General features: G+C 40.8%; 1 protein-coding gene across 1 annotated transcript in view; it reads right to left on the reverse strand.

Moving 5' to 3' along the window:
- The window catches only part of bmp6 (bone morphogenetic protein 6), a 39,883-nt gene that overhangs the window by 8,294 nt on the left and 18,170 nt on the right, over window positions 1–13,419 (reverse strand). Inside the window, exons 2-4 of the mRNA XM_020087429.2 lie at window positions 7,729–7,921; window positions 4,355–4,503; window positions 2,301–2,498 (exon numbers count right to left, since the gene is read on the reverse strand). Of these exons, the coding sequence (XP_019942988.1) occupies window positions 2,301–2,498; window positions 4,355–4,503; window positions 7,729–7,921 (540 nt within the window). The remainder of the gene's footprint in view (window positions 1–2,300; window positions 2,499–4,354; window positions 4,504–7,728; window positions 7,922–13,419) is intronic.

Here is a 13,419-nt window from a genome sequence, read left to right on the forward strand (position 1 = left end):
CAAAATGGCAACAAACTCTGAAAAAAGTTGCATTAAATTTAGTGCAGTGGTTCACCACAGGTCAGGAGTGTGCAATTTAGCCAGAGGAGAGAAATTATTTTTAGAAAACACACAGTCAAGTAACAGAAAGCTGACTGTGTGGAAGGTTGCACTCTGCAGTAATTAAAAACAAACAGGTCGCTGCCTCTCTGCCTCAGATCATCATGTGTTTTTGGAGAAAGTGAATTATCAGGGATACGCTGTGGTGGTCTGAAACTATGGGGGCACCGTCCACGTTTTGCTTCTCCCCCCATGAGCGCTCCACAAGACGGATGTTCTCCCCATCCATCCTGTCCTCCTCCCTGCCTCTGGAGTGAGTGATGCGGTATTGAAACCATATGCCCTCCTGAATTCCTCGTGGATCCTCCCATCCCGTCCAGTCCCAGCAGCGCTCTCGCTGGCCGCGGACACTCGGCTGTCGCGAGGGGGGCCTCCACGCTTCCTGTGTTGGATCTAAATATTTACACTCCGCATCGTCCCGAGTGGCGAGGTGGAGAGGTCTTGATGTTTTGGGTTATGTAAAGTCCAGTCCTCCAGGATGCATATTTAACAGATTGTCCTTGTTAGAACAGATTTTTTTTTGGGGGGGGGGGGGGGTACAGCAGATACAGTTTGATTCATGAGGTACAAGTTCACTTTCTTGCAAAATCCCTGCAGGAATTCATTTTACAGCAGTGCAGTGTAACCCACTGGGAATAAAGATGCTCTCAACAAACAGAAAATAGAGGCAACAAATCCAAGTGGAGGACTTTCAGGGAGCAGCAGTGAAAACAATCCCAACTTGTCCAACAAATACGTCTGTGTGCCACACAGATGGTGGAGCCATTAAACACAAGTAGCAGAAGAAGCAAAGCAGAGGTAAATCGTTTCTCAGGTAGTCTGCCAAGTCGGTCCGTTCGTGGCTGTGTCAGTGTAGTAAGCCAGCTATGACCCAGATTTGGCTGTGGGTTTAGAGGGAGCAGACGTATGTGTCTTTGGTCGAAGCGTCAGCTAACTCTGTTTAATCTGGAAACACAAGAATACTTCTACTTCTACTTGGAATGAGTTTGGTCATTTACCGTTACTCTGACAGTGAGCTGAACGTAAGCAGCTGCAGGTTCAAACAATGTTGGTTACCTGAAGGTTAGCAGACAAGGATTCAAATGAAGCAGTAGAATGTGGACTATAGTATAGACTTTCTGGGGGCCGATGGCGATACCAGTATTAAGAAGTAAACATTACAATACTGTATGTATATAAAAACTAGATTCCTAAGATGTCTCACCTCAATTTGAGTTAAGTTTGAGACCCCAATTAAATCTGCTACTGTGCAATATTTTATTGATGTTTAACATTTCATTGCTTTTCGTATTTTCTATTTATTCTCTGTTGTATATCTTACATATAATTGTATATGACTTTATTATATATTTTAAAATATATATGATATATATATGAAAAGCTTGACTTTTGATTAGTTACAACCAATCTTTCATTAAACCGAAACCTTTTTTAGGGTTTTAATGAAATCACTGAAAAGTTTGAATGTATTAACATGTAGAATAATACAGATATTGAACATATACAGGTGGTTGCCTGCTGGAGACATTTTATTTACTGCTCCACACAGGGCTCAGCTCTGATACAAAGGCTTCATATTAACACAGCGCTTCATCTGTCAAATTAGCCAGGGATTAGACTTCATATTACCAGCAGGCCCACTGAGTAGCAGCTTTATGTACAGCAGGAGTCACACAATGAAGCCTCACAGCAGCGTTGAGGCTTTAAGAAATGGAAAGTCTGGCCAGACTTACACAGCAGGTGATGGGTGAGTGGATTAAGGTTTGATTTAATTTGAAAAGCGTGCAGGGCTCATATCATCAGGTTCATACCTGCTCTTTATATCAGCTGCTAAATAGTGAGAGAATGGGGGAGGAGTATGGTCTTTATGTTAAATTATATAATATTCACGCTTTTTTATCATGTCTACTTTTTTTTTTCATCATACCCATTATTTTTCATTTGTCTGACCCTAATTCTAAAACTATTTTCTCCACTATACTCAATCTAACACAATCTATCATACTCAAGTTTACTGGTTAAATTGGAAGCCAACCCTCCAATCCATCTATCATCCCCTTCATAAGACAGATATTTTATATATATTGCAATGAAAAAATGATATTTAATGCTCAAGATGCAGGTTTCCGGTTAGACTGCACCACTGATACGAGCTGTGTCTGTGTCTGTTCACGGTACTTTGAGATGAGGTTCAGACTGACCTGTGAGGCTGAGCCCTCTGGATCCCTCCTGAGGTTGCGTGGACCGGTTGCGATTCTGCTGGCGACGTTTGCCGCCAGTGGAGCGGGCGGTGCGGATGTACACTTCACTGACTTTGAAGAACGCCACCATGAAAGGCTGCTTCTCCAGGGCACCATCGCGTCCTACAAGCCCCGCCTCTTTAGAGGTGATGCTCTGTCCTGTTAGAAAAGAAACAGCAACGTAAAATTACACAGAGCCAGATTTTCCACCACAGTCATGTTGCTTTGCACATGTTGCCTAAATTACATTCTGTTTTCAGTTGTTTTGTTCATTCCAGGTAAATATGCTTTTCAGTTTTTCTTTCCTCTAGTGTTCGGTATGGGTCTGTAAGTCATGCAAAGTTAAAAACCCCAAAGAGGGTGGTAAAGGTGGCTCGTCCACCAAAAGCATCTCCTGAGATTCCTCGTCAGTAGTCCAGCTGACACTTCTGGGGTATTGTGATGTCATTTGATGTCATAATGTACTTCTAGTCTGGCACGCCCCCTTGTCTAATGTCTTCTTTTTGTTTTCTGAACATACGAGCATGTAAAGTGCTGCTAATAGATGCAGTGGATGAATTTGTGTGTGAATGGCAAACTGTACTCATTTATAAACCTTTTCACGTTATGACTCAAATTAAAATTATGAAGCTGACTATGAGCATAGAATGTCTCATTTAATTTAATTGTACTTACATTTCTTTAAAAATAAAAAAAATAAACATGGAATGTCAATATGAGACGAAGATTCAGAATTTTAGGATTTATTTCCTGGTATTAAAATGTAAATATGTTTAAAAAAACTTAGATTGAGCCTTTTTTAGGCGAGCAGAACTAAAGGAACATGCCGTCCTAAAGTAACTCTCAATGAATAACATACATGTGGTGGAATAACTGTTGCATGCGAAACCTGCATTAAGCCTGTAACCCACTGACATTAAGAGCTTTGTGATGCTTTTCCAGCCTTTTACCACAGCTTCTCTCAGTTCTTGTTTCTTTCAGGGGGTTTCTCCCTTCAGTCTCCTCTTCAGGGGCTGACATGTTGTTTTAAACCCTCCACTTTTACCTCACGATGATTTGGGTCATTGTTTTGATGTATGATGAAATTCATCTCCTTAGTATGGATGCTTTTCTCGGTAAATTGGCACACAAAACGTTCTGTGGACCTCTGAATTCATTCCGCTGCCGCCATCACCAGTTACATCATCAATAAAGATTAGTGAGCACGTTCCAGGAGCAACCATGACACCACCTCCGCTGTGCTACACAGATGAGCTTGTATGTTTTGGCTTGTCCGCACATCCTTTCTGTGGTTTATCTTGGTCTCATCCAGAGCTCCTGCTGCTCGTCTCTGTGCTTTCAAATGTAAATTCCAGTCTGGCCCTCTAATGCTTACTGCTGATGAGTGGTTTGGATCTTGTGGCGTGGCCTCTGTAGTCCTGCTCTCTCCCTCCTCTTCAAACGCTGGACTGTGATCCCCTCACCCCTGCCCCGTGGAGATTTGTGGTGATGTCACTGTCTGTTTTGGTTTTTCTCCACAGCTCTCTTTATGTCATCAGCTGCTGTTGTTGTCCTTGGCCGACCTGTCCGATGACTGTTTGCTCAGTTCACCAGTAGTTTCTTTCTTTTTCAGGACATTCCATATTGTATTGACCACACCCAATTTTTGTGTCATGGCTCGGATCTTTTTTTCCTCGTTTGTCTCCCGTTGGTCTTCATGTTGTTTCATCCTAATGCAGTCTACACAGGTGAAATCCTAGGTTCAAACTAAGAGTGACATTTAAAGTTTAGAGTATTAATCTCAAAGAAACATATACAGGTCGCATGTTCCAGTATTTTAGCTAATTTAAAAATGGGTGGATTCAAATAAAATCCATGTTAAGAACCAGGAAGCAAAAATTCTTAATTTTTGTCTCATATTTATCTTTTGGACTCAACCCCAGTGTCTAACAAAAGCAATGGAACTGACCTCATTATTTCAATAGTATTTGAGGGGACTGTCTATCCACTCAAGATCCTAACAACATTTCTCTTACCGCTGCTGGTCTCCAGGCTGACCTGCAGGCCCAGGTTGTGCATTGGGCTCATCACCCACAGGTTACTGGTGGCGGTGATGTCAAACTCCAGCCAGCCCTCCTCAGCTGCCCACAGGTTGCGAGATTCCAGCAAGAACAGGTCTGGCTCTCTGTGAGACAAGGGAAATGAAAAAAAGAGAAATAGTTTTTAATTTGTTCTTTTTACATTTTTCAAAAGATATAAGAAAACAGTCAGTGAAAAAGAGAGAGCAGTACATCAATGTAGTTCATAATATTTTGGAGGAGTGTTTCCAAGTAACCACTCTAGGTTGACTAGTTTATCGAGTTATCTAAGGTGACCTTTACAGCTCAGAACAGCCAGGCCTGTGAGTAAGTGAAAGACCCCCCCGTATTTAATGAAGAAAGAGCTGAGGACATGTAAGAAAAAGACAGAGTGTGAGTGATAAGAGGGCATGTCCTTCGGCTGTCCCATTACAGTAGTAATAACATAGCATCGCCTCTGTCGGACCCTCCTACACAGCCGACATCAAAGCCTCGCCATCGTCCAGGTGTTCGGAGAATGCCCCTGCAGTGATGCACCGGCAGCCTCTCCTTATTGCTCATTAATGACAGTGCTTCTCAAGGCTTCCGCATGAGCCTCTACACACACACACACACACAGACACACACACTAAACCTTGTACTTCTATCTTAGAAGTATGAGGACACTCACTGCTATAACATGTTCCCTAGCCCCTTTGCAGCCTTGTGTGTGTGTGTGTAGCATTATTTCTACTTTTTCATCATATTTCTATTTTTATTCATACTTTTATTCTTACTATATTTTCGCCTTTCGCTGTTATTTTCTTGTGCTGCTGTGTCATTTGTGACTAACACAAAAATAACTGTACAAGTAAACCCACACACAGTTGTGTGCATGTGTCTCCATAACTTCAATGACATTACATTGGCTTGACCGTTGATTTAGAGAGCTAACCATGACTTGCTTTTTGTCCCCATAATGTAACTGTATAAAAAAATTTTGGCCCCCACGACACAAGTTATCCCTGGACCACACACACTCCTGCAAGCACGCACACACACATACAACACAAACACCATCAACACACCATATCTAAGTGTCCTTGGTCAAGATACTGAACACCAAACAATGACGGTCTTTGCCTTAGAAAAGTAGTACATGAACCATTTACACAAACACACAGTCACACACACACAGCTGGGCAACTACCTACAGCCTGCTCTAAAACTTATTGACTGACTGCTTAAATGAACTGGAATAATGAGGTCAGGGGTCACAGTTGTGTTTTTTGCCACAATAAATCTCCTTTATAACTCCTGTCGGCAATTGTTGTTAAAATGTGCGGTGGGAGAGCGGAGCTCGCAGCAGGCCTAGTTATTGCGAAGGCTTTCATCTTTAAGGAGAGAGGGAAAAGCACAATTGTGAGACTGTTAAAGGAAAATGTAAGTCAGAGATGTGGAGGGAAGGATTACAGAAGTTCTACATACCAGGAGATTCAAACGTATTTATTACTTTATTACAACCATAAAATATTTAAATCATAATGTTAGCTACAGCATCATCACTGGCAAAAATACTTCTGACTAGCGTTTGAAGGAAAATAACCCAGGCTATAATCTGTCACATTCCTTGTCAGCTATTTGGTGAAACCTCCCCAGTCTAATTAGAAGTACAAAGGGTGTCAGGCTAATTAGTGCTCTATCATTAAGCCTTATAGAGTCAAAGCAGGAGTCAGGGTTTTAACGGGAAAGAGAAATGAGACAGTTAACAGGCTCCCTGCTGGCTGCCCAATTATCCTAGATGCAAAGGGCGGAAAATGGGGAAAAACAACAAAGATTTTATAGTATTGTCTCAAACCAAACCTCAGTCAATCTGTTACTTTCAGCACTGAGGAGAATGTAGATAAGAATGTGGTACTTCACCCATCGCCCCCCCCCCCGACAGAGCACCATCCAGGCTGTAATTTTCTTCTAGGTAAGAAAAAAAACCTGTCCTATAATAATAGAGAAATTGGAGACATATGGGCCCTTTAATCTCCGAATATCTGTACAAATAAAAGGCTGTACCTCCAGGTGGGGGAACACAAACCACACATTGAAGGGATGATGGAACGCAGCACAAATATACAGCTCTTGATACTCAAAATATATTTTGCTAACATCTAGATCTGAGGTTCTCAAAGGACTTAAAGTGGATCAGCATGAACCTGGAGCTTCAGAGTGCACAGCTGGTGTTAGAGAGCCCACCTAAAGGTGTTAGGGGGGTCTCTCTAAACTTTATCAGCTTTAAAGGAGAATGTTTGGTGAATTACCATTGATCATGAAATTATACAGGGCTATATATAAGCTGTTAGTCTGAAAATGTAAATCAAAAACTTCTTCTCACTGGGCACTCGGCTCCATAAAGCACAAATATCATTTAGAATTCTCGCCGGATGTTTATTTACCCCTGCAGATGTAATGTAAATGTTTGGCATGTGTTAGCTGTGCTCATTTAGGGGGTGGGAGTATTTTTGACGCTGTGCTATTTCTGTAAGACGTGGTTTTGCTTGATTTTACATTATAAACATAGCAAGAGCACAGCATCTGTAACACAGGGAGTGTGACAGAGATAGATGGAAACACAGAGAAGAAACTATATGGCAGTAGAGCACATAGCTCCAAGGCCCAATAGTCCCTTTAAGTTCAATTAAGCAGCACAACATTTCACACTCTCAAAGATATCAGTTCCCTGATTGTGCCAGATTTTTTTTCATCATGATCCATGAATTATTCCCTGAAAAAAATTGTGAAAATGTTGAAAAACTCCCTATATCATACAAATTCCTCGATCTGCCCCCTGTTGCTGAAGCCGAAACAGCCCTCGCTCAAGATTTGTGACAATAGGTGCAGTAGCTTCTGCGTGATCTTGCTTATAAAACAAAAACACGGACAGAGGAGAAAACATAACCTCCTTGGCGGAGTTGATCATAATGCTAAACTTTATGTGTCCTGACAACAGTCATGAGCATGTTTTCATTAACTCCCTGCTTCTTGTTTACTTGCTGATTCCCATTGCAACCTCAGTGCAAACCTACTGGACCCACCCAAGGGTGGATTAATGCACACGCATGTTGTAGCCTAAGGCCAAGCTCCGTCAAAACCCACAAAATCTGATGATTTCACTCCAGTTTCCAGTGACGTACAAGTGTGTGTATAAATGGTTTAGCTTAAATGAAATGAGGATGACACACTGTGATGCTGAGAATTATGTTCTATGTATGTATAACAAGTCTAAGACCTTTATATGTCATGTGTGTATGTCTTGTGTGTGTGTGTGTTTGTGTGTGTGTGTGTGTGTGTGTGTGTGTTACCTGTCAGGGTGCTCCTTGACCACCTGGTAGACTTTGAGTAGGAAGGTGTCGTTGCGGAAGGTGCGGCTCACGCACTCCTTGTAGAGACGGAACTCCGCCGCGGTGATGGCCTCGCCCTCGGGGATCTGCGAGAGGTTGAACTTAAACTCCTTGTGGTGACGCCGCTGTGGGGAGAGCTCGCTGTCGTACTCCACTGTGGGATGGAAACACACACAAACACTGAGCGTCACAACATTATCCACAGAGAGAGAAAGAGAAACTACTTATTTACTCTCTCTGCATGAGGTTATGCAAGTTTCCTCCTCTACAAGTTATCTAAATATGATGCTTTTTCAATGGCTCCTCTCACATTCATGGTTCCTTCACTTCAAATAGGATGAAACTGCATATTTACAAACAGGGTTTCAGTCTAAAAATAGGCAGTAGTGATTGATGAGTGGATATTCTTTTCACACACTGCGCTGAGGTCAACCATAGAAGCCTTTCAAGCGATCACATGATTTATACTTAAGGTCTAATAGGTTTCATGGCTTCCTGTTTCCCTAAATAAACCCCTGTTATCATCAGTCCAAAGCAAAAGCCCATGATTTTTTCAGCAGCAGCAAACTTAAGAGACGCTGTGCGACCACTTCTGACAGAGTGAAATGACAAAAACCAACAGAAGTGTTCCCCTCTATGCTTTTAAGTGCAATATGCACCATAATGATACTGTGCTCTCCGGGGAATTGGTCTCTGTCCCGGCTAGAGGTTTTTTCTCCCACGGCAAAAGGCCTGCAGAGTCAGAGTGTTGACGGACATGCAGAACGGTAAGAGGGAAATGAATAGAAAGAGACATGTTTAATGCAATTAAAAGGTCACAAGCAGAAATATCCATGCATCAATCACCCAATATCTAAATAGAATATAACATTTTTACGTCTGCAGAGGTTATGTTTCCATTTTATTTCAATTTATTTACAATTCAGACGTTATAAATAACAGCAGGCTGTCCACTAGAAAACATTTTGTGTCCAGTAGTTTGAGGCCTTGTCTACACGACAGCAGATATGTTTTTGAATGGATACAAAGCGATACATAAAAACAGTTTTTTTAATTTATCCTTTGAAAGGCATTAATAAAAAATATCTGTCTTAGTGACTTAGTGATGAGAACACAGAGGAAAAAGATCATTTCCAGTGTGGAAAGGGTGTGAGACATTGAAGGCAGCAGATATCTGAGATACTCAAAAAAGACAGATTGAGTTACAGTACAATATATTCAATAAATATTTCATTTTAGTTTGAAGATTTATTCAGATACGTTTACAGCCCAAACCTGAGGTAACTTAAACTGAGTTTTGTTCCTGAGCCAGGCTTGTTAAAAACCTCTGGTAATTTTATGATGTGGGGACCAACCCAAAATGGACCAATGACACATTTTATTCCCTGAGTCATAGCCGAAGAGAAAATTGTGTTGATGTGGGAACACTAGAACCAATCAGACTCTCCCAAAAGTCCCGGCCCCACCTTGTACCCACACTTAAGAAGGTCAAAGTTGCACATATCCCCCAGATACTTCCAAACTGTATACACACCGAACCTATATGTGACAAGGACCGCTGAGGAGGCAGGGAGAGACAGACATTCATCGCATCACTGAGAGAAATCAAAAAGTGTGTCTGTGTGTGTGGGTTCGTGTGTGCGCATGTGTGCAGCGTCTTGGTCAAAACAACTGGTGATGATTGCAGGTTCTCAGTTCTCAGCCAGTTCTGCCTCTTTGTTCTTCAAACACTTTCCACTGAAGCAAAGGAAACCACCTATAGCGGAGGAGATGTTATTCACATCAGCCTCACTGTGACTTCTATCAGATGCGACAGTGACCATTTCATCATCTCGCTCCACGAGCCGCCCACACACACACACACGCAGATGTCGCAGTGACTGGTCTGGTCTTGTGTTGAAGGGTAGATCGATTAGCTAAGCTTCTGTGAGTCGGTGTGTGTGTGTGTGTGTGTGGAGGCAGAGGTCATGGAACTCTAAATGACTTTACAACGCTCCCTTCAACACCCCCGAGCTCAAAGACCAACAGCTTTAAATTACATATTCCCTATATGGGAATCTACTGACTTTTTGGCACAAAAATGTCAGGAGGAGTTCCACATGTTTCAAATATTTATCACGCTTACTGTGTTGTATGTTCATAGTGGAAAATCTCTTAGACCTTTACATAAAAGCTGAAATGCTGACTTTTGGATTTATCTTTGCTTAGAACTATGAGGCTGATATGACAGTAAATTTCCCCACTGGACTGTCCATTGGTACAATGGAGAATTAAGGCCTTTGTGAAAAGAGTAATATTATAGAATATAGAAGTTGTAGTCTTGCAAGAAAGATGTTATTAAGAAGAAAGTAACATAGAGAGAATCAAGTTGTAATTGAGTAGAAAGTCGTAATATTTTGAAAATAACATCATAAATGAATCATGTCATATTACAAGAGTCAAATCATAATCTAATAAAAATAAAGCCCTACTTGAAAATAAAATGTTAATTTAAGATGTAATTTAATGAGGAAAAAGTCATAATGTTATAGAAAAGTTGTGATTGAAAATAAAGTCATAATTTAAAGGACAAGAATGTCATAATACCATAAAAATGAATATAAGAAGAATAGTCAAAATAAAGTCATAATTTAATGAGAAAAAATCATAATTTAATGGGAAGAAAATCTCATATAATTATAACTTTTTACTCAAAATCTCTTTTCTCTTGAAGTTGCCCCAATATTTCGTCACACTTCTGTAGAATATTAAATAAAAGCAGCCAGTGCATTCCTCTTCGTTACAGACATTTCTTATTTGTGTGGCCACCACACAAAGTTAAAACTGTGCCTGTTTCAAACACACACACACAAACACACAATCTGGGAGTTGTCCAGTGTCACCACAGTCTTCCTGTTCCAGTTCCAGTGAAGTAACGAAGCTGTAAACAGCCTGGTCCCAGAATTCAACTGGCATCGTCATACTTTGCATTTCTTGAAAAAGAAATGGTACAAATCCTCATAGAATCATACTAGTGGACTGGAAAAGATTCTGGCTGAGGAGAGAACTGTTTTCACTGAGGTGAAAAATGTATTCACTCAGATTTTTAATGAAATCCGCAGAATATTTCTTTCAACACAAGAGCTCATTTTACAACTCACTAGCCTGTTCAAGTAAAAATCAACCAGTTTTTATCATCTCAGACAGGAGAGTCGCTCCGAACAACCAGACGAGGACGAACAGTAACTGAAATACTGTGAAATATGAAGAAGGCCACAGCCTGACAGCCACACTAAGAAGGATTCCAGCTACATCTCGGCCTCGTCAGCTTGAAGTTCACTTGAAAGTTTTTGTATCTTTAATCAAAGGGAAGTCTTTACACAGGGGGCATAAACACCATGATGTGAGCTTTGAGATAAGAACAACCACAAGGGGGAAAGGTTTTTCCAGTGTGTTCAGATGGTTTGTTGAAGTCTTTGAGTGCCCAGTCAGAGCCCTGACCTGAACCCAAACCTGATCCAACCTGAGAGGATCGACAATGAAGTACGACAGAAGATCCGTCCAATGATTTTAACAAAGGGCTGAAGCATAATTTGTCTTTTTTGAAAGGAAAAGGTCTGAATATTTTGTGATGTGTAAACAGTACATATTGGAAACTGCAGGGAAGGAGTGTTTATGTGTAATAAATGTTTGAATGCAAATATATGTGTAATTTATGGTTTAGTATCATTACAACACATCATGAGATACATTACATTTCATGGGAATATACACAAAACCCGTAAAATAATCATTTTCATTCCAACAATCTGCTATTTTCTCATTCACTAACAAAATACACACACACACACACACACAGACACACACACAGGCAGCCAAAGCTAACCAGAAAAACCTAACAATAGTGGGGGAGGAGGAGAGGAGAGGTTCTTTGACCTTAACTGACACTGAGAACATGAATTCAAGTTTTGAGAAAGAAAGAAAGAGGAGAAAAGCAGTGAAAGAGAGAGATTAAGAGGAAACAGGAAGGTGGAAATTATCAAATAAATTCATTGTGGAATGTTTTTGTGGCAGTTTTTTGTGAATAAAAGTATAATTTTTAATGTCGACATAAATTAAGTTTATATCAGTAAACATTTCAACAGAGAAGATGAAGAAAACCTGTCACAGAGGAAAAAAGAGGGACAGAAGAGAAGGAACTGGAGGTAGAAAGGGAAAGACATGACATGATGAGCATTTGATATTTCAAAGCAACAGGAAAATGTAATTTACATTTTAATCAATGTTCTAATGCTGCTCCGCATGTCCAGAATTTCACGTATGCATGCATTGTATTTAGGCTAATACATATACAGTATATATATATATACTGTATATGCTATCATTGTCACATCATTGTTCTATAATGATAATGAAAGTTTTTACACAAAAAGTGTCTCTAACTTAGTGTTTTGTGACGTTGCTTCAGAGTAGAGCTGTGTGCAGCAGTCTTTACTCCGCTATCGCTGCTGCCCACGCTAGCTCTCTCTCTCTGTCTCTCTCTGTCTCTCTCTCTCACACACACAAACACAAACTGACTATTGGCAGCACCGGGACAAATGGCCTTTCAAACATTCATAAAGTTTTTACCGTCCAGAGTTCTGTATACATGCCTGGACATCACTCTCCAGATCATTAACCAGGTCAGCAGCTGTCCTCCATCTTTTTGCCTCATTTAGCTCTTGCCAGTGAGTAAAAGCCCGTCTGATAATCACTCTTGAGTGGTTTCTTACATGATCACTTTCTCCTATACTGTAAGTCCCAGGTGTTCCTGCACACACTGTGGCAATGAAAGCAATGCCATTCTCCCTATTACACGTTTGTGTACCAGCAAAATGATTCTAGAGTCGTTATTTTAAGGTATGAAAAAAACATTGTGTTGCTTAACACAACATAAATGTCTTTTTTCAGCATAAAAGTCCAATAAGTAAAACACCATTCAACCTTTTCATCATATCTTAGTTAATACTATACTTTCTGAATAATATACACTGTAACTACAATGACATAAAGAAAACCAACGCAGTACACTGTTTTGAACGACTACATTATTGCTTTTCATTGACTGAGAGACATGCCCCTTTAAGAGGCAAAGCAATTAAGGACAAAGATGCTGAAAGAAAGATAAGTGAGTGAAAGTTTGAGCTAAAAGGCTGCATGTGTGCAGAGGCTGGCTGAGTGCACAAACAGGCAAGCAAGATAGAAGGGGAGTCTGACAGTGATTGATAATCGCAATCTCTGCATTACCAATAAAAGAACAGAAATCGATAAATAAATTGTGGCGATGCAACGGCAGACTTTGGATGAATGATGGAAAAGTAAGAGTAAGAACAGAGCAGAGAGCGGGATGAAAGCTAAAAGTAGAAGAAGGAAGGAAGGAAGACAGACAAATTCAAATCTTGGATGTGAAGCAAAAAAAGCAGGAGAGGCCTGGCGGTGGTTGACTGGCTGGCTTGTATGTGGTCTGTGGTTAGTGGTCAGTGCCTTCGCTCACACTCCTGATGTCGTCCAACCAATCCCTCCGAGAGACAGCTGGCAAACGGCCATCTCGCATCAAATCCCTCCTTCTTTCTCGCACACGTACCACAACCGCAGAGCAAAACAACCAACAACCGCCTCGCCAAAATACTTTTT

The sequence above is a fragment of the Paralichthys olivaceus genome, chromosome 17 (assembly GCF_024713975.1).
Source record: "Paralichthys olivaceus isolate ysfri-2021 chromosome 17, ASM2471397v2, whole genome shotgun sequence".
Classification (NCBI taxonomy): domain Eukaryota; kingdom Metazoa; phylum Chordata; class Actinopteri; order Pleuronectiformes; family Paralichthyidae; genus Paralichthys; species Paralichthys olivaceus.